At 43.8% G+C, this 21660-nt stretch overlaps 1 protein-coding gene across 1 annotated transcript in view; it reads left to right on the forward strand.

Annotated features, from left to right (window-relative positions):
• The window catches only part of LOC114002464 (phospholipid-transporting ATPase FetA-like), a 74921-nt gene that overhangs the window by 42071 nt on the left and 11190 nt on the right, over positions 1 to 21660 (forward strand). The window contains exons 14-27 of the mRNA XM_027748433.2: positions 403 to 568; positions 1363 to 1551; positions 2391 to 2506; positions 3517 to 3681; positions 6096 to 6207; positions 7292 to 7397; positions 8200 to 8347; positions 11365 to 11548; positions 13076 to 13299; positions 14580 to 14663; positions 15668 to 15913; positions 17234 to 17372; positions 19247 to 19377; positions 21310 to 21527. Of these exons, the coding sequence (XP_027604234.2) occupies positions 403 to 568; positions 1363 to 1551; positions 2391 to 2506; positions 3517 to 3681; positions 6096 to 6207; positions 7292 to 7397; positions 8200 to 8347; positions 11365 to 11548; positions 13076 to 13299; positions 14580 to 14663; positions 15668 to 15913; positions 17234 to 17372; positions 19247 to 19377; positions 21310 to 21527 (2228 nt within the window). The remainder of the gene's footprint in view (positions 1 to 402; positions 569 to 1362; positions 1552 to 2390; positions 2507 to 3516; positions 3682 to 6095; positions 6208 to 7291; positions 7398 to 8199; positions 8348 to 11364; positions 11549 to 13075; positions 13300 to 14579; positions 14664 to 15667; positions 15914 to 17233; positions 17373 to 19246; positions 19378 to 21309; positions 21528 to 21660) is intronic.

Raw genomic sequence — 21660 nt, forward strand, 5'->3', positions numbered from 1 at the left:
GAATTGTTTTAAACTGGGCTTCCACACTGCACTGTCACAGGCAGCCTTTGATGTCAGGATCATGATGCCTCCAAGAAGGCATGTGTTGAAGGCAGGCACTTCTTTGCTGTAGAAATCCATTGGCAGAGGTCCTGTAGGAACGTTAGCTGCCATTCAGAGAGTCAGTTTAGCTCATTGGTTCTCAGCCTGCGTGCTGCTCTTAAAGGCACATCTAGTGCCTGTCCTGTCCTATGATTAGATAGCTTTCATGACCTCCCACTTAGATCCACCAATCTCTGTCATGAGCAGCCCTGCAGGGTAGGTCCTTTGCAAATGTGAGGAGGAGAGAGTGGCTGTGTTGGCAGGCATTGGTGGACAGGCGTATAAGAGCTCCACAAATAATACCAAGCTATGTTTTTGCAGAACACAGAGAAGGTTGATTTCTCATACAACCCGCTGGCTGACCCAAAGTTTGCATTCTATGACCATAGCCTGGTTGAAGCTGTGAAGCTGAATGATGTCCCGACACACAGGTTCTTCCGGCTGCTCTCACTTTGTCACACAGTGATGCCAGAAGAGAAGAAGGAAGGTGAGGACTGTTGGAGGCACCAGACTGAGTGGTTATGTTCACTCGCACCACAGTATGTCTTCTCTCCACAGAAGCTGTTATTGGTCCTTTTGGCTCCCTGGTGATTTTCTGTAGTGTATGACTACACATAAATCAGTGTCTTTGGAGATGCCACATGGGAAGAGAAAGGACCAGGGCCTCCACTCTCTGTATGTTCCTGTGGTGGAGCTGACACTACTGCAAACACCACATCTCTGGAGTGCGGAAATTGCAGGTGCCACAGCTTCCCTGAGGTGGCAGATGCTTGCCCCACTCTTTCTCTACTCTGCTTCTAGTCCCATAAAGCAAAGAACATAGAGCACCTATCCACTGGAGACTCATTAGCTCCTCTCACCCAGTGTTCTCACAGGCACTGGGTCAGCCTCCTCAAATCTCAGACAGGATGAAAACCATGCTTTAAAGGCTACAGCTCTTAACTGACAGATTGAAGGTGAAAATACTGATGCAAAAAATACATGCAGATATTACTAGAAGGGGTTGAATCCAAGGAACTTGTCCTCTCAGTGAGGCCTGTTAGACTCCAAAGAGAGTGATTAAAGACCCCAAAAGAATCTAGGGTACCTCTTGCACTGTCCTGGAGGATGGGTTGGTGGGACTTGATGGAGATGTGTGGACATAAGGTGCTTTTCAGTGCTACACCTCTGGATAGACAGAAAAGCAAAGGGATCACCGCTGTATAATGTCTTTGATTTTGTATTCGTTTAGCTCAGAAGAAAGGCAAAAAACACATTACACTTTTTTTCCTTTCATGTCAGGTAGCTTGGTGTATCAGGCCCAATCTCCTGACGAGGGAGCCCTTGTCACTGCTGCTAGAAACTTTGGATTCGTGTTCCGGGCTCGCACACCAGAGACCATCACTGTTGTGGAAATGGGAGAAACAAAAGTCTACAAACTTCTGGCTATTCTTGATTTCAACAATGTTCGCAAGCGAATGTCTGTGATTGGTATGTTCCCTTTGCTCCTTTCTTTCCTTCCTGACGTTTTAGGCTCTGGAGCTGTCCCTCATTATGCTATGATGCCTTTTTCTAGGAGACTTCCTTTGCAATGCTCCTGAATAACACAGTAACATTTACTTTTGAGGGCTTGAGGTGGGCTGCCTTGACTTCTCCATTACACAGCAACAGTGGTAGAAAAGCAGGTGGAAGAACATTTCCACATCTGGACCACAGTGATGCACTAGCCTTCTGAAGACACTAAGCTTTTTGTATATGTCGCCTCCCTCATTACAATGCAGGAAAGGCCTGCCTTCTAAGCAGCTTTAAAATTATCAGTAAAATCTGAGGAAGTAGGAAAGGAGAAAGGATGAACTGAGAAACCCACCTTCCCAAACAGAAAATGCAGAAATTATCAAAACCCCTTTCTGTAGCCTTTATTAACCCTCCAACATGCTTAGTTACTTCAGGAATTGGAATACTGTAGTTACAGTTTACTCATGAAAGAAATAGGAGCAGTAAGACCAGTCCCCTAAAAAAAAAAATTGTTCTTAACTTTTGAATGAAGATGTGCTGCCTGAAGTGCTGCCTGTAGGAACAATGTGGGCCAAAGGAGTGTCTGCTCAGACTAAGGCAGTCTGCATACAGTTGCTGTGCTGCTACCACTAAGGTGGGCAGTAGTCACACTGTCTTCTTTTCTAAGCAGAGTTTGTCTTGATTCTCTGGGAGTTTGCCAAAACCTGGTAGAATTCAGACACCTCTAGAAACTTGTCTTTGTTTTCATAAAATGGCTGTGTATCCTAAAAGCCTCAGCTTGGGATTTGTAGCATTTCTTTTCCTCTTCCTCATAGTGCAGAGTCCAGAAGGTGACTTGACTTTGTACTGCAAGGGGGCCGACACCATTCTTTATGAACTGCTTAATTCGTCCTGCGAATCTCTCAAAGAGGAAACCACAGAACACCTGAATGTAAGTGCTTCCTTCTCAACAACATCTCTGCATTTGATCATTTCCTTTTCTCCAGGTGTGGGAGCATACTTTGTGTTGACACAAAACCCCCAGATTTCAGACATAGCACCTAAGCACCGATTTTTTAGTTATGGAATAGAGAGGGAAATTAATTTATATAGCCTTAGGTCTCTTCTTCCAGATCTAGCAAGGAAAAAGCATCACTCGAACTTGTGGCCTTTTATATTGTTGATGGTGTGCAGTGGGAGGTTGTTATTCACATAAGGGGATGTTTTGACCAGTATTTACTCTCCCTTGAGATTCCAGATCCTACTGATAATGTTGCAGAGCACAAGATAACAGAGAGTTTTGCCAGTGGGATTGTGTAATAGAAAAAACATCTCTGCTCACTGCCTGGGGGAGTCAGAGAAAGTTGGTGGCAAAGGAAAGGGCAGAACAGAGCTGTGGATGTGGCCTGTTCCTGATGTGCCTTTATTTCAAGTCTGGGGGAACACCTCCATTTTCACAAACATATCTCTGCTATTGCACCAAACACTGAGCTCTATACTATCCATCATAAAAGACAGTTATAAGGACTTGCTGAGCTGCTATGACTGGCTGTTCTTATCTGTGCATTTCAGCCAGAATTTGTGCCCTTAAAACGTTGAGCCCAGGTCCAAAATTCAAGCCTGTCTTCAAGGTTTATTTAGGTCTCACTGTTCTGGACCTTTTGTTGAGAAATATGAGCCTGGGAAACAACTGTCTGGTTACTTTAAATCTTTGGAGCCAGAAAGTAGGAAAGCCCTTTTGAGTTTTTTCTTTGTAAGGACCATGAATAGCAATGACAAGTGGTCTGGAATTACTTTTTATAAGTAACCCAAACTTTGTGGTCTAAGGTGCGATTTTTTTCACCTTTCCTCTGCAAACTTTAGGCAAGATACTTTTTACAGTCTGCTTTCTGAAAGTCCTTTGTAAGCCCATGTGACCAGACTGTTCTGCTTTGACCTTTCTGTCTCACCACTGTCTTGCAGGAGTTTGCTGGAGAAGGTCTGAGGACACTTGTGGTGGCCTATAAAAACTTGGAGAAAGACTATTTCCAGGATTGGATCAGGCGCCACCATGAAGCAAGCACTGCCTTGGAAGGACGGGAAGAAAAACTATCAGAGTTATATGAAGAGATTGAAAAAGACCTAATGGTTGGTACTTTAAGGGATCTGGGCCAAGCTCTGGGGGAGGCAGCGAGGATGGTGGTTTGTCAGTAAACAGCTCAGTATGACTTCAGCAAACATTGCTCTGCAAACAGCTCAGTGGGTTGTGTGACAGGAGCAGTTCAGAGCATGGCAGTCCTGGCTGTTCATGGGCACCTCCATCAGGAGCCTGTAACTAGAGTGTCAGCCACCACTGCAGGGGAATGGTTTTATTTTAACTCATGTGGGTGTCAGAGTAGCTTTCTCGTGAGGAAATGACATACCAGAGCCTGCGGGAGATGATGTGGACACAAATATTTCATAGCTATCCTTTGTATGTGCAAATGGCTGATCTATTTATTTTCCAGCCTTTGAAATGGCAGGCAGTGAATAATCCCCAGTGCCCCTTGGTTTCAGAGAGCATCTCCTTTGTTCTTGCAGCCCTGGGCAGGAGGGGTAGATGATGTCCATGAACATGTTTGTGTCAATTTGAAATAGAGCTAAACTGTGATCTTCAAGGCATTCTACTCTCCCTCAGTGTCGTTACAGCTTTTAAATGCCCTGGGGGATCTGCCTGTGTTTTAGAGACATGAATAATGGATGAAAAGAATATATGGGATCTGAGGAGAAGCTGAGCTTTTGCACTAGCAGCAGTGCTTTCCTGAAATCTCAGAAATCCTGGGTAACACAGCCTTTTTCCTTCCATTAGCTCTGTGTTCAGGATGCCATCAGGACCCAGGGAAGAAACAAGTGTGAGGAGATGCTGTTCTCTGGAAGTTGCGTAGCCCAGGGGGGAGAGCGTACTGCCCTTCTGGGTCTCAACAGAATAGTGGAAAATAGGTCTCAATAGAATAGTGAAAAATCCCCTTAAAAATTGTGTAACTGCTCTGTGGGGCATGTTCAAAGCAGGAAAGACTTGGAGGTTTAGGGGCTGGAGTGTCCAGCTGCTTTGCAAGAAAAGGTCGTGAAGCTCATGGCCTGAGTAGAGAAAAGACAAGCAGGAAGAAGCGTGGCTCAGAATAAAACACTGTTTACACAAGAACCTTCACTGTACAGGAGTGACTTTACTTCCCAAAGATGCTGTGGGAAGAGCAGAGGGTGGGTGTAGAGCCTGGCTTGCGAGAACTGGAGTCAGTGAGGACATAGATGGGTCTTGTGGAGGTGTAGAGGACTGCCAAGTATCATGGTCTGGTTGATGTCCAAGAGCAGAAGTCCCTTGTGTGGCAGGTTTCTACTAGGGGCCCCTAGAGGGGTAAGGATAAAAGGACACAAGGGATGGAACCTGGATAGATTCAGAGAACAGTAGTAAAATACTATTTATCATTGATTGACCTAAAAGTTAAGGAACATCCACAGTCAAGAAGGCATCATGGCTTTTTCTCCAGCTTTTTTTACACCAGATCGTGGACAGGCAAGCCAAAGGCCTGTTAATAATGCTTCTGTTGTGCCTTTCTGCAGCTCCACAAAGATGATGGCGGTAGGGAATGGAAGCTCTTGTTCTCTCTCCCTGGGCACATTTGTTATCAATGTCCAACTTTGGGCTTCCAGCTCAGACTCAGGCTGCCAAGGATGAGCTGGTGCTCCCAGGACATGACTTTTTAAGCCATAGCATTTAAGTTCTCTCTAACTGGATCAGGGACTACTGTAAAATGGGGACTGTACAATTTTGAGGACTCTGTAGGGAAGTTCCATCAGAGCTGTTGCCTATGGTGATAATGCTCATAGGTGATGTATGATGGACATCCCAGGGTACCAGAAGGGATCTTGGGCTTAAAGCCAACCTCTGAATTTAGTCTCCCAGTAGCAGGAGGTAAGTGGTAGCAGATGCTGTCTAAACCTGAGCTAGCAGTGAAATCTTTATGTCCCTTTGACAACAGGTTAAAGCCACCAATTGTTTCCAAAATGCGGAAAAAAACAATAACTTTAAAATAATGAAGGTTTGTGTTCTGAGCAGTCTGTGGTTTAGGTGTGTGACGGTGTGCAGCAGCAGTGGGGACACATCTGTTAAAGGCAGAGATGTTTAGCAGCCATGTGACAGCTGCAGTACAGCATAGCTGGGAGCAAGCTCCAAGCAAGAGGATGCGTATGGAGGTCTGGGGGCATGGATCCACATCTGTCTTTGTCCCTCTGTTAAAGTTCTGTATGCTGTGAAGGGAACACATGGAAGAACACAGACCTGTAGGTCTGCAAACATTCTGGCAAATAATTTCATGCATGTTCATAATCCTTCAGAGCCCTGGGAATTAGAGACTAGAACATCTGCAGGATCAGGTTATGCTCTGTACACTAAATTTGCTGAGGAAGAATGAAAATCAGTACAACCTTATTTCTGGATTTCATTTCTGCCTCCTTGAGTAATTACCTCTAGGTAATGCTTTCTCCTTTGCTAACAGCTTACCAGTTCTCCACTGTTTTCTGTTAAGCTGTTAGGTGCCACAGCAATTGAGGACAAGCTACAGGATGGAGTCCCACAGACAATTGAGACTCTTGCCAAAGCCAACATCAAGATATGGGTTCTCACTGGAGATAAGCAAGGTAAAGGCACTACAGCTTTGGATACTTCTCTCCCACTGGTGGGATGGTCCTGCTAAGACCTGCATTCTCATTCTTCTTTAAAAACTGCACATAAGACAAACATATAGGGCTTTGCTTCATTGCCACCTAGGCAAAATTTCTTAACTGGAATTAGACTAGTTAACTGTAGTTAGTTTCTATCCTTACACTCTGTCCTGAGGCTGGAAGCAGGGTGAAGGCAGCATCCTTTGCCTTTGGAGAGGTGACAATAAGCATCCCATAGTCCCTGACTCTGAAAAGGTGTCACTTTAGTACAGTTGACCGTCCCAGTGAAGAAATTGGAAAAAATCTTGTCCTGCTTTCCGAAACTTTAACGTCAAAGTGGATGTTGGGTATGTTTCAGTTTGGTCCTGGCTTTAATGATCCGGAATAGAAATGGAGAAAACATAGGCTTTTGGAGTTGGAAAGAATGGTAAATAGACTCCAGTGAATTCTTTTGGAGAAACAGTAACTTCACTGAAACAATGGTGTTTCAGGGAGGCCAAAAGTGTTTGCAAATAATTTCATCCAAGAAATGAGCAGACAATTTTTGAGAAAAATGAAACATTTCATTTTGTCATGTTCCAAATACAATAGTTTTGCTATAAGATACCAAAATATGTTTTTCAAAATGTTATGAACAAAATGCCTTTATACTCTTCTTGAGGTCTGTGGTTTAGGGCTTTTCTGGAAGTAGCAAGAGGGAAAGTTAAAAATCCTGGAAAAAATTTTTGAATCAACATGAAGTGTTTTTTGTTGTTCCAAGCACGTTGGCCAAAGGGTGTTTTGAGCTTTTTATGTTTGGCAGAATTATTTTTTCCTGTGGTCTTGTGAAGCCCAGTTAAGGGAGATTTGCTATTACATCCATCAAAGTGACTCTCCTGGCTCTCTTATTGTTGACTCTGAAAGGCTCTGAGCTCTTTTGAGTCAGAAAGAGAGCTTTTGCCACGTGTGTAGAAAGGCCACTCAGGGTCTGAGTGCCTGTGGGATGGAGTAGGAACAGGCAGGGGCTTGGGTGAATTTGGGCGTGCTAAGATGGCTCATCTTCCTGGCTTATCTTTCCCAGAGACAGCAGTGAATATTGGTTACTCCTGCAACTTGCTGAACGATGACATGGAAGATGTTTTCATTATTGACGGCAGCACATCTGATGACGTCCTGAACGAGCTGAGGTAAATGGCTGAAATACACAGTTACACTGCCGTGCATTAACACTGTTTGTGTTTTGTATGTTGCCACCTTTTTTTCCTCTCAGCTTTACTTGTTGCAGTTCATTCAGGGACCTTAGATAAGGGCTAGCTGGCTCCCTGGAAGATCCATTAGCTAAACACAATGTAGAAGTCTCTTTTAAGAGTAAATGCTGAAGCTTCTTAATACAAGAGGTCAAATTAAATAAATATATAAGAAAGCAGAATCAGACAGGCATTATCAGCTGACATTTACCAGCAAGTGATCTTGAGCCACAAAGGCTTTGGCTTCAGGACTGAGCTATGCTGTTGCTCTACAGTTATTGCCATTTATCCACATTGCTGTCCTTTGTCTGGATATGGTCTTTTTCTGGCAGTGTGTAAGAACCTACCTTCCTCCCTCACCTCCTCTGTAGACACAAGTTCTTAGGTGTACCTGGAAAATGGGGAAGGTTTTCAGCCCTTTTCTGTTGGAATACATGGTTGCCAGACAGTATGCTCAGAAAATTGGATGCCCTTTGGGACACCATCCTTCATAGTGCTCAGACACTCAGTTTGACTTTAAATCAGCAAAAGGTTGGCAATACTGGTTAGAATTTCAGAAGCAGGTGGATGATGTGCACAAATGGCAGCAGTGAAACAATACATGTTGTTGTAGGGATACAGGGAAAATTAAAATGAGCTATTAGAAGGAAACATCAATTTTTTGTTTTCATAAAGTTTATGAAAACATATATAACTTCACAAGATTTTCATTATTATCCTGGATTTATTTTTTTTTTTTTAGGAATGCAAGGAAAAAGATGAAGCCAGACTCCTTTCTGGACAGTGATGAAATCAACATTCAGTTTGAAAAATCTTCAAAAAAACCAAAAATTATACCTGATGAGCAAGCAAATGGGGTGTATGGTCTGGTTATCACTGGCCACAGCCTGGTAAGGAAGGTTCAGAGCCTTGTGAGGAATGAATTCCCTGAAGAACTTACTGGAAGACATACTGAATGTCAGAAAAATGTTTTAAAAATGTAACTCTAGAGGACAGGAGTTTTTTTCCATAACTGAGGATTAGGTTCAGTGGATATCTGAGACATCAAAGGTGACAGACAAGGTTTCAGAAGACTAGAACAAGGAAGAGCCAGCCCTGATCTTTGGTGAACAAGAGGGGTAGAGTAGCTGGAATAATTTTAATTTCCAGAAAGATACTAAAAAAATAACCAGGTAGTTTGTGTATGCAGCAAGAAGATAACATTAGATATGGGTTTAAAGTATGCCAAGAGCATATTCTACTAAATATATCTGATAAGAGATCAGATATAAACCTAAGAGATCCGATAAGCCTAAGAGATAGGATACAGGTCTTATAACTTAATAAATTGTTTGATACCCTCTCCCATGATTTCTTCTAAGCAAACTGAAGTAATATGCTCTAGATTAAACTGTTAAGTGACAGATGCAAGATTGCTTGCAAAATGTGGCTCTTAAGGGCTCACAGCTGATCTAAAACAGCTGATCTAAAACAAGTTAACTTTCTAATCTTAGACAATAAGGGTTATCCCACATCAAATTGATGCTCGGTGTTCACATTAACTGCTTAAAAAGAGAGTAGGTAACACCAGGCTGGGAGAGAGTACAAAGAAAACTAAGAGTAGACTAAGGAAGATCTGGAAAGCACAGGGAAAAACTGAAAGAGTTAAAAATTTTTGAGCCTGGAGAATACTGATCAGTAGTGGCAATACTCTTCAAATAATAACAGGTGAACGAAGTAATGGAATTAAACTAAGATAAGAGAGTTTGGGGTGAAATGTCTTCCTAGTGAAGATACTGAAGCCCTGGAACAGATTTCCCATACTTCACAATTCTTTAGAACAAGTTAGATTAAAAAACTGATTTAGATCAGTTTAAACCTGTTTGGGAGGAAGGCTTAGTTTATACCAGGTTTATTTATCAGTTGTATTTTACTTTCCCAGATCTCAGGGAAAGCAAATAGGTAGATGTGGAAGGTACCGGGAGGTGCTGCTCTCAGAAATTCTGTTCCCTGTGGTTGCTACTCTCTTGATGGCAGTCCAGCAAATTTCACTCCCAGATATACCAGCCCAGCAAATTACTAATTGAAACATCTCACCTTGCTCTGTTTTTGGCTTGTGTGGCTCCCCAGGGAAGTGGTCACAGCCCCAAGCCTGACAGAGTTCAAGAATTGTTTGGATGATACTCTCAAGCGCATGGTGAGACTCTTGGGGATGGTCCTGTGCAGGGTCAGGAGAGAGACTCGATGACCCTTGTGGGGCCCTTCCAAACTCAGCATGTTCTGTGATTCTGTGACTCCATATACAGACCCTGAACACTTTCAGACAGTGTCTATGTTGTTAAGTACTCTCTTTCCCTCTTTTACATTCACTCACTCTTTACCTTGAGGGCCATAATCCCCTTTAGATCCCCACTGCAAAGCAGACAAGAGCTCTGTCAGGCTCGGTACATCTGCATCGCGTGGGAATCAGTTGCAAGCCCCTGCTGGTTCCTACTCCATCCCACAGCCACTCAGACCCTGAGTGCTGTGCTATTAAAGCACCACTGGCAGCAGTGGAAAAGCTTTCTTTTTATTCCTGGAAAGCCACACACTCAACCAGACCGTGGCAAGGGGATATGTCTCACACAGAGAAACTGAAATCTGAGCTGTGTGGGAGCAGCCAGTCCACATAGAGTGGACACGAGTCTCACCAATATCATGGCTTTCTCCTGGGTGGTGACCACAAGGACAGTGCAGACAAAACTAGATGTCATTTATTTATTTCTATGAGCTTGAACAATGGTATTAGTGCTGATACTGTCCCACTCAAACACAGCATCTGCTCAGTGCTGTATCCCTACCTGCAGATGGGTGGGATGGCAGCGCTGTGGCTATTCACTCTTCTGGTGTTGCTTGAACAAAGCAAAGGAACAGAAACACATCAGCAGCATCTGTAATGGCATCATCATACCAGTTGATTTGTGTGCAGTAGTACCTTAATATGTGACGTGATAACATTTTGCTGGTGCTGTACAGTGAGGATGCCACCTGTGTGCTGACCAGCGGTACTAAAGCTAAGGTGTAAAAATGTCTCTTGTTGAGCCCTTGATGGAGGGACACTGTTGACTCACAGCTCTGTTTCAGGAAGAAAGGATATATGGCCTATGGACTGTGTGCCTTATGCAGAAAGAGCAGTGGGCCTGTTGTAATGGCTCTGAGGAGGAGTGAACCCTGTAGATTCCTGCCGTGCATGTCTGCTAAAAAGGGACAACAAAGAACTGAGCCAAAAAGCATGATCTGAAATATGAAAGGATAACTCTGCTCCCTCCTCCTCACAGAGAGCTGGAGGGGTGACCAGACATCCAATTATCTCTGTGCTTCCTGAATAGAAATAACACAGATGACTGATTTAAAAGGTCAGCACTCAGAGCAAAGCAGCCATCTCCCTAGCTTTGTGTTTTGCTTTGTCATGCTCACCTGAGCTTAATATTTTTCATGTTCTGTTTTTTTTTAATTAAGCACTCCTAAATTGAAGTCTTTCCCATTTATACCACAGATCTCGCAGAGCTTAAATAATAATCCAAGTGGGATGAGCAGAAACTCTCTTGCATGGAGATACACAAGGTTGTCTCGGGCCCTGCAGCAGCTTCATTAATTTAGTGCTCCTGGTGTTTGACATGCCACTCTACCAGGTTGCATCAGCTAGAGCAGCTGTTGTGCATGTCCATCTGTGGTGCAGATCCAGGTGTGGCATACCCAAGGTGGAAACTGTGTGGCATGATGTGCGGTGTGGAGGCTCCCTGTGCCTGAGTGGATGGATTCGCTTGGGATATCCCATACCTACCTGCTGCTGAATGGAAAAACTTCTCATTTCCACCTCACTGCATTCTCTTTGTGAGCCAGGAGATGCTGCCTGTCTGATTTGACCACTCCCTTTACTCCTTCTCAGGCTTATGCACTGGAAGGGAATCTGGAGCTGGAGCTAGTGAGAACTGCCTGCATGTGCAAAGTGGTGATCTGCTGCCGGGTGACTCCCCTGCAGAAGGCCCAGGTGGTGGAGCTGGTGAAGAAGTACAAGAAGGCTGTGACCCTGGCAATTGGAGACGGCGCTAACGATGTCAGCATGATCAAAAGTGAGTGATATGCTCTGGCAGACTGACTCGGTGGTGTATTTTCTGTCTGAGGTGGGCCAGCAGCAGAACATGTGTCTGAGTGCCTCCTGTACCACCGTCTTTGAGGAACCAAGTGGCTGTGTCCCAGATTTTGACAGGTCTCTACAGAGCACTCTCACTACAGGTTACTCATGTCTCCTGCCTTCTAGGTCCCACTGGACAGCAGGAAGCCAAAGTTGCACTGTCTGTTTCTCTGTTTCTATCTTAGAACAGACAAAATGCTTGGACTTGATGATCTTATAGGTCTTTTCCAACCTAAATGATTCTATGATTCTATGAAAAGCCCGCCCAGGCTGTGATGTGTCCATCTGTGTGTCTGCATGGCCACCATCACAAGGGCAATATGTATAACAAACAAGTTTGTTTCATAGAGGACCTGACTGCAAAGCAGAAAGAAAATCCTTCTGCCTGTAAATAGTCTATATAATGTTATGGGGGGGGGTTGTTAACATTTCATTGTGTTAGGGCTGTTTGTTAATTATCTCCCTTGAGTTATAAATGACGGGCTTCCAGGCGCTTTCATCCTTGAGCATCATTTGATGCTGCATTACCTCAGTGAATTTATGAAAAAAATCCCCTATCTAGGTATAATTAAATTAAGATTATTCGGAAGGCCTATTGCTAATCTTTCTTGTGTTAATTTGCACGAATTGATTAACTGGAGCTTTTTAATTAAGAAAGAAAAGGCTAAGTAGAGAGCTTCAAGGGAGATAAGTCAGGCAGTCAGCAAAGAAAGGCGAAGAAAAGTTAAAGTGTACATGATAATTAGAAACTAACCCACTCCCCCCACCAAGAGGACTGAGACTTTGGGATTTTATCAAGTCGCTGTTCCGTGGAAACCTTTGAATGTAACCAACCTCCAACCATCAAGATTGTTCTCATTAGTTAAAGCTGTATAATTAGCTGTCACATTAAACTTATGTCCATGTTTAATAAACCCAAGTTACCATTAAAAAAGAAGTGACTCTTCTATCAATTATTTGATTGAACTAATAAAACCCAGGAAATATAAAAAGGCTACAGTCCGCCTTGTAGCACAGTGTCTGAGAAATCTAAAAATGGTTTGAGCATTTTGCTTGTCTGGGGTGATGTTTTAAGGTTACTGGAAGGACGTGCATGCATGTAAAAAGTAAGTCACATGTCAATATAAATTAAATTTATTTTTTCATAGCAGCAGCTTTTATGAACAACAGTATTTGTGCTGTTGGAAAGCGCTCAGAAACAAAACATAAATTGTCACTGAACCTAGAATTTCATTCAAATAATAAAATCCCGGTTATGGGAAATGTATCACCCAGCCAAAATCATGGTGCTGCTGAAAGAATTAGTGCTCCAAGGCTATTTTTTTTTTTAAATGGCTTTGCATATGACTTTTTATGAAGGCTGCGAGGGAATTAACACAGTGCTCCAGTGCAGGGAACTGATTTTAAAAACGGGGTAATCAAAACTCTCGGTGTAATGACGTGATCAATAACCTTCTTGTTGCAGCTGCCCACATTGGGGTTGGTATCAGTGGCCAGGAGGGGATGCAGGCGGTCTTGTCCAGTGACTTCTCCTTTGCCCAGTTCCGTTACCTGCAGCGCCTGCTCTTGGTCCATGGCCGGTGGTCCTACATCCGCATGTGCAAGTTCCTAAAATACTTCTTCTATAAGAATTTTGCCTTCACCTTAGTGCATTTCTGGTATGGCTTCTTCTCTGGCTTCTCAGCACAGGTAGGTCCAGCTTTTGTTTCTTCAGGGCCACTAAGATAATCAGAGGGCAGCACCTCTCCTGTGAAGACAGGCTGAGAGAGCTGGGGTGGTTCAGCTGGGAGATGAGAAGGCTCTGGGGAGAATTTTGAGCACCTTCCAGTAGCTAAGGGGCTACAAGAGAGTCGGAGAGGAACTTCTTAGCAGAGCCTATTGCGATAGGACAAAGGGTAATGGTTTTAAACTAAACATAGGTTAGATACAAGGAAGAAGCTTTTTACAAAGAAGGTGGTAAAACACACAGGTTGTCCAGAGAGATGGTGGATGTCCCATTCCTGGAAACATTCAAGGTCAAGTTGGACAGGGCTCTAAGTAACCTAGTTGAGCATGGCCCTGCTGATTGCAGGGTCCCTTTACAGGTCCCTTCCAACCAAAACCACTCTATGATTCTGTCTAGAGTTTTCAAACAGAGTATCTGGAAACATTTTACAAGAAAATAAACTAAGCCATTCCTCCTACCTCACTGAATGGACTCAAGTCTGTCTTCTTCAGCCATATAGGTATAAAGCAGATATTGCTGCATTCATTGTGCTGCTGGTGGAGGACAGATGCCTGAAGACGTACAGAATCATAGAATCATTAAGGTTGGAAAAGACCTCTCAACCATTAACCCAACACTGCCACGTTCACCACTAAACCATGTACCCAAATTCCACATCCACACTTGTTTTGAACACTGACCACCCTTTCGGTGAAGAATTTTTTCCTAATATCCAATATAAACCTTCCCTGCCACTTACGTGCCTTATGAAGCACATAGATCACTTGCAGGGTTTCCAAAAGTGATTACAACCATCAGCTGATGACACAGGTTACAGTTTGGTGCAGATCTTGCAAGACCTGTGTTCGCATATTTGGAACAAGCAGTTTAACCCTGAGATGCCTGCGTGTGTCAGCAGCTTGGAAGAGGAGCACATCTACAGTGAAAAAACTGGACTTTGTTCCAGGCAAACCAGCCTCCAACCAAACCCAGACATGGGGAGTGCAGATAGTCAGGGGCTGGCGGTGCAGGGTGGTGCAGAAGGATCCTGCTCTGGCTGCAGCCAGCAGTGGGTGCTGTGCAAACTGGGCTGGTATAACGTGGTCCCTCCCCTGTTTAGGAATGCTGAGCCTGAGTCATCTTATCCCTTTTGTCTTAGTAACATCTCAAACCAAGGTGTTGCAGCATTTAATTGCATATACTTTCAAAGAAATTGAAAAGACAGTGTTTTGCTAACTTTATGTCTGTTATGTTTTTTTTCCAGACCGTCTATGATGAGTGGTTCATTACACTTTACAATTTGGTATATACCTCCCTTCCAGTGCTAGGAATGAGTCTCTTCGATCAGGTACTGTTTTTGTCACCACTTTTGGGATTTTTTTTAATAGAGATTTTATCTCCAGGTGCTTTGAGCTGGTCCCATGAAACAAAAACAGCTGATCTTTTGGCTAGATACTGTGGTAACCACTGAAATGATGTCCTCCCAGTGAGAACTTAGACCACAAAAAGAAGGATGCACAAGGGAGATGGTGTATTCCTTCCTAGTCGTATGATTTAGGTTTAGGTAATCTTATGAGGAACGAGGAGTTGGACTTGATGATCCTTATGAGTCTCTTCCAACTTGAGATATCTATAATTTTATGATTATCCTGATTTGATCTGTGGATTTTAGTGTGTAATGAGACTTTTGGGTTAGGCTGCTGCCTACAGTACAAGCTGCCATTGCAACACTCCCGTGAAGTATTCATATCCTACTAGCTGTGTTCCTGAAGCCTGACAAGTGACTTTCTAATGACCAGACACAACAATTAATTAGCTAGATCTTTGAAGCCAGATTTTCCAGGTTCAGCCTTTCTAGAGAGTTTTTTCTGTGGTAATTTCACACACACATTTCTACCTCACTGTTATTGTTTGACAAGACACAGGAGCAATAAAGCTGTTCCTACAAGTTAAATAAGTAGGAACTGGCTACTCTGCAGTGATTCCCAGTGTTCAGCTCTGGACACTTAAGAGATGCAAATAAGAGAGCCTTGCCTGTGTGTTGACCCTGGGGAAGTATTTTCCAAACCTTAGCTTCCAGTCAACTCTCTGGAGAGCAGACCATACAGTCTGCTTTATTATTTTTCTTTCATTAGCTGTCAATTTTTTCAGCACAAGAAAGATGAAATGCAACATGGAAAGTATGCCTAGGTGACTTTGGCATGTGCCATGGTAGTAAGCACAACTGAATGAGTTGTGTGCTAAGCCTTTTCTCATGGAAATGCATGTCAAAGGAACACGGCAGTCCTAAGTGGTCTATCTGCTCAGCTGGGTAGCTGCCAGTAAATCTGACCCTCTCCTCACTGCTTTCAGGATGTGGATGATCGTTGGAGCATGCTGTTTCCTCAGCTGTATGTGCCTGGCCAGCAAAACCTCTATTTTAACAAAGTGGTGTTTGTCAAGTGCATGTTGCAAGGGATCTACAGTTCCCTCATCCTCTTCTTCATCCCCTATGGGGCCATGTACAATACAATGAGGAGTGATGGGAAGGCCATTGCTGACTACCAGTCCTTTGCTCTGATGGCCCAGACCTGCTTACTGATTGTGGTGTCTGTACAGGTAAGGCATCCCAGGTAATATTTTTAGGAATTAGTTTCTGTTTCATGATGGCAGCATCTGGAGGGCCACTTGGGGTCTTGATAGCATTGTATTTGCTGCTGTATCTTGCATTCTTGCAAAACCAAAAAAAGTCTCTTGATGCCTCATTAATCTCCTCAGTTCAACATAAAAGGAGATTTATATGTTATGAAAGATCAGGGTGACAGAAAAGCAGAGTCTTTGCCTTGGGAAGTTTGCAATCATAGCCGACAAATCAGTTAAGGCAGGGAATAGAAAAGGACTTGTTCTAGTGTTATGGGAAGGGTTTGAAGCACAGGACTGACTGTCTGCTATCAGTTATTTGTAGGTTCTCCATTATGGAGCTGTCTGTGGAGCCTGGGCCATGCATGACGCAGATGCTAGGTCTGTACTCACTGGAAGAAATAGCTGAGACCTGGGTGGTAGAAAACTCAGATGATACTATCAGGATGAGAGAGATTTCTTAAAAGAAAACTAGTCAATCATGTTTCCCTAGATAATGGTTTCTGCTGTCTGAGGTCTTGTAGACTTCTTTGCTTAACATCCAATGTCAGATCACAGCTTAGGGGTGGGGAATAAGCAGGGCTTATTTTTAACTTGCTGTGTCCAGCTCTGGAGCCCCCAGCATAAGGAGGTGGTGAACCTGTTGGAGCAAGTCCAGAGCAGGGCCATGAAGATGATCAGAGGGCTGGAGCACCTCTCTGTAAAGACAGGCTGAGAGTGTTGGGGTTGTTCAGTCTTGAGAAGAAAAAGCTCCAAGGAGATCTCATTGTGGCCTTCCAATACTTAAAGGGGGCCCACAAGAAAGCTGGAGAGGGACTTTTTCTGAGGGCATGTGGTGATAGGACAACAGGTATTGGCTTTACAGTGAAAGAGAGTAGGTTTAGATTGGATATTAGGAAGAAATTCTTTACTGTGAGGCACTGGGACAGGTTGCCTGGAGAAGTTGTGGATGCCCCATCCCTGGGAGTGTTTAAGGCCAGTTTGGATGGGGTTTGGAGCAATTTGGTCTAATGCAAAGTGCCATGGCAGGGGTTGAAATTAGATGGTCTTTAAGGTATCTTGACATCCTGTCTTCAGTACTGTCCACTAATGAATGCTTGACAAGAGGGCAATAGCAGGATAAATGTAGTAATGCTTGCCTTGAATGGTTTCCCAGCATCCTATGATTTGTGACTTGTTAGTTCTTGAGACTTGAATGAATAGCAGTCTTAGGGGGAGATGTACAAAATATAGGACGAGCTGTGTTCAGTACTAAATAATGAAGGCACTGACAATGGCTGTATTTTTCCCTTCTTTCAGATTGGCTTGGACACCTCTTACTGGACAGTTGTGAACCAGTTCTTCATCTGGGGAAGCCTTTCTGTTTATTTTGCTATCACCTTCACCATGTATAGTGATGGCATGTATCTGATCTTCACAGCCTCCTTTCCCTTCGTTGGTAAGCCCTGGGACAAATCTGGATTGCACTCAAAATGGACATACTGCAGGGCTTAAATCTGCTGAGTATTTCTAAGTATATTTCAGAATAGATTGACTGCCCTTTCTACAAGAAATGCCAGGATATTTCTGAGTGATTGGGAATACTTATTTGGAATCCGGTCCATCCAGGTGAATGTGTGCCATGTTCACTTCCTTGTGTAAGAATGGGCATTCCCATAACAGGAATGGTTCTTTAAATAAACCTACAGAGCTGGCTGGAACATTTTATGCTGCTCTTCTGCAGGTGTCCAATTCTTACAGATATCTAGAAGCATTTTATTGTCAGAAGGATGTGTCTTCCTTGTAAATAAGTTAACATTTTGGCATAGGAAAGCATAGAAGTACAACATCCAGTTAGACATGAGAAAAATGCTGTGTGATTAAGGTGAGCCTTCTGCCAGGTTAAATGGCAGATTCCCAACAACAACAAAACCAAAAACATTCCAGTGATGACCAGGTCTTTGTAGTTACTCTACATAACAGATTTCTGAGCACATGCAAAAAATGATGGCTAACGTAAAAATAAATCTACCTCCTGAGACTCTGACCAGAAGAAACATGTATGATTAGTGAATTTGGATGTTTTAAATAGCTCTGTGCATCCATAGCCAGTATTGATACAACATTGTTATGAGCCTCTACTTCCAAAATCCCCAAACTTTGTGTTCCAAGTCTCAGATTTTTTAATTGATCAATGCCTTTATTTTTGGATGACTTCAGTAAAACTTGTTCTGCCTACCTTCACTGCAATAGCAAGGGCCTTAAGCCAATTTAGAACTATCTGAGATGCAGGTCAGTTGTTGCAATATATTTTTCAAGCAGGTGATCACGTCCACTGTGAGATGACTTTTACTGTTTAAAATGCTGAGTGAGAGAAGACAGCGTGCCTGTTCAGTTTCCAAAAACAGGTGAATGGTTGGATTGGATGATCTTGAAGATCCCTTCCAACTTTGATGATTCCATGGTGATTCTAACTCACTTGCCAGGGATATCACTATCTGCTGCCATCTCATTACTGTGTTATTAAACTAGCCATAGTGCTGTGAGACAATAAGGTCGTTTTTAAGAAAAGTGTTTCTAGTCTGGACTGAGACAACTTGTTTACTTTAATTTCAGTGGAATTGTATTACAGCAGAATTTGGCCAACTGGAAAGAAAATATTCAGCAACTTTACTGCCAACAACAGCATCATTAAACCCTTTATTGAGAGTTTTGCAGACTGTTTGTTCTATCTTATATTCATTCAATTTTGGAGAAGCCAGAAGTGAGCACTTTGTTTCAAAGAAGGTGTCAGTGACACACCAGTACATGGCAGTAGTTCTGCCAATATACCCATTAGGCTACACTGTCTGTGCAGATACCCAGAGCAACACATGCTTCTCTCATAAAGGGCTGTGATTCCCATTGTCTGCTGTGCAGTCAGAGTAGTATTCCATATGCTTCAGGAAATGGTACTGGAAAGTAACAAAGTAGTATTCCTCCTTTTGCACTAGAGTCCTGGCAAAAGGTGGGAGGGCTGGACTTCTGATGAAGGTCTCCTGAACATTTATATGAATCCTTTGCAGTGATTTGACTCTTTCTAAAGAGATTACTCTGACATCATTGTATCCCTGGGTTGTTGCTGCAACTGTGTCTGGATATTTCATTTTTCTTTGCTCGTGACAGTGACACTGGCATTGCTGTCCTCTCTACAGCCAGTGAATTTCACTGTTGGAGATGGTGTCTGCCATGTATTTTGGTCTGTTTGTCAAGTTCTTTGAAATCAGAGAGCAAAAGGTTCAGGTGAACAAGAGGTGCTGCTTTTACTGTTTTAATCATGCTTTTGTTTTTCAGGTACGGCTCGAAACACCCTCAGCCAACCGAATGTGTGGCTAGCAATCTTCCTCAGCATCACCCTCTGCGTGCTGCCTGTGGTTGGCTTTCGATTCCTGAAGACTCAGTTAAAGCCAACACCCAGTGATAAAGTAAGGAGATACCTTATTAAACCAGAAATCCTACTTACTATGGCCTAGGTTTACCATGGAGCCATGGGCTTGGCATCGCTTGGAGTGTGTGTCTCTGTCTGTGCAAGTGCCACTATCCGTCTGTGCCCTACTCCCCTGAGGAGGATTGAATTTGGGTTTTGGCACAGTTCAAACCATCTGCAGCTGGGACCAAGGCTGAGATTATTTAGATGTGGATTAGAATGCTCTGAGGCAGGAAAGCTGCACTATTTTTAGGTGCAGGGTTTAAGCACTGTGGCTCAGTGGCAAAGGAATGGTGTGTTTCTCCTGCCCTGCTGCTGTGCAGTTTTTAGCCTGGCAGACCACAGCCTTCCACCCTCCACCCGGGTAGACATGTTTGGTGGGGATTTTTTTGATTTCAGAATATACTTCTTTTGTAGCCAATGCTTACATGCCCGCTCTGAAACCAGATGCCTTCCCATCCCCGGGAATATGAAGATGAGGGCAGTAGGGCAAGGAGAGGCTGGGAGTGATAGAGTGGGCAGAGAGCTCATAGCTCACTGCAGCCAAGAACAGCAGCATGCACAGAGCTCCTCAGGCTCGCTTCCAAACAGGAGCATCTGCTGAGTGCTACTGCCACCTCGTGCTTCCTTTATCTCCCTGCACCGAGCTGCCAGGAACCAGTGTCAGAGCACAGCACCAAGGGCATGCACCACAGTTGACTGCCTTGCCTGGTCATCCTCGGGATGTCTGTGGAGCTCCCCAGGTTCTCCAGGACTTTAGAAGGAGTTAGGGGAATTCTCAGCCCTTGCAGAGAGGGTAGGTGGGTGCTAGTGAAGAGTTCTAGGTAGGGAGGTCCTTGGGACAAAGAGGCAGTTCAGGGGTGTAAAAACAGGCTGAGTTTACCCCTCAGTTGAGTAGAAGTCAAACAGCTGTCACCCAGAATTCCAGCTTCAGTGCTAGGGTCAGGCATCTCTCTCTCTCTAGCACAATATTACTTTTCTGTCTCCTCTGGAAGTGAATGGTCACAGGAGAGGAGTATTTGGGTTTCCTGCTGTGTGGACTTGCCCAGCTGGCAGTAAATAGACCCAATGTTTAGAGGGGCCAAGTAACTATCGCTGCCGTTGGGCCAAGCAAGAAGCACAGGAGTCCAGCAGCTGGGGATTCTGCTGAGCCACAGGCACTCAGTACCAGCCTCCTGCATTAGACAACCTCTTTCTGAAAAGGTGCTTAACCACAGATTAACTCAGTGGCCACTTGGGAGCAGAAAGCCCACGACCTGCAAATAAAGTGCAATATTTATTTCCCTTCTGGCAAGGAGTACAAGAATCTATCAATCCCAGTACGTGTTCAAGGCTAGGCTGCATGGCGTGTTGATCAACTTGGTCTAGTGGCAGGGGGATTGGAATGATAATGGTCCTCAAGGTCCCTTCCAACCTAAAACACTTCATGATTCTATAATTCTATGACAATAATCATTCTCATCACAAAAAGCTTTTACATATCAGAAATCCCTTTTAGTAGTCTGTTTTCCATATTAAATATGCCAGTTCTTAAATGTTTTCCTCATTTGTTTTCTGGACTTTTGACTATGGTCAAGATGATTTTCACATTTTGGGTGATTTGAGTGCCTTGAAGAGCTGCAGTAATACCCCAGCCGGGGCGTTACAGAGCTGCTAAGAACAATACACGGAAATCATTCCCTCCCATGACTTACGGATGACACTCCCATTAATGCCTTTTAGAATAAGATTGCTTTTTCCTTTTACCAGGCTGCCGCCCTGTGCTGCCACTTCAGTCGCCATTCTGCCTCCCCTCCTGCCATTGCCCCCTTTTGTCAGTCACTTTTGGCCTTGGATCGCTGCTTTTGTTTCCCTTTCTCTGCTCCTCTTCTACTGTGCTTGTGAATAATGATGCACTTTGCACTTTTTGCACCTTATTGTCTCATTTCAGGTCCTACTCAAGATCAAGGAAGCCAAAAAGCGGCCCCCTCCGCCCTCACCCAAGAGACGGCTGCGTCGGACCAGCACCCGCCGCTCTGGCTATGCCTTCTCTCATCAGCACGGCTTTGGAGCGCTCATTATGTCCGGCAGAAACATGCGGCCAAAATCACCTTTTGCCACAACAGGAACATTTTCACCAAACAGTGACAAATATAAACACAAAGGATTGTAAAAAAAAAAAAAAAAAAAGGAACGAAAGAAAAAGAAAAAAAAAAAAGAAAAGGACAATCCCCCCCCCCCAAAAAAAAACCAAAGCAAACCAAAGTAAAGGGCTGTCAGGAGAGGACTGAGCCAGTGGCTG

Source organism: Pipra filicauda, unplaced genomic scaffold (genome assembly GCF_003945595.2).
Source record: "Pipra filicauda isolate LSUMZ 115617 unplaced genomic scaffold, ASM394559v2 scaffold513_size392548_pilon, whole genome shotgun sequence".
Classification (NCBI taxonomy): Eukaryota; Metazoa; Chordata; class Aves; order Passeriformes; family Pipridae; genus Pipra; species Pipra filicauda.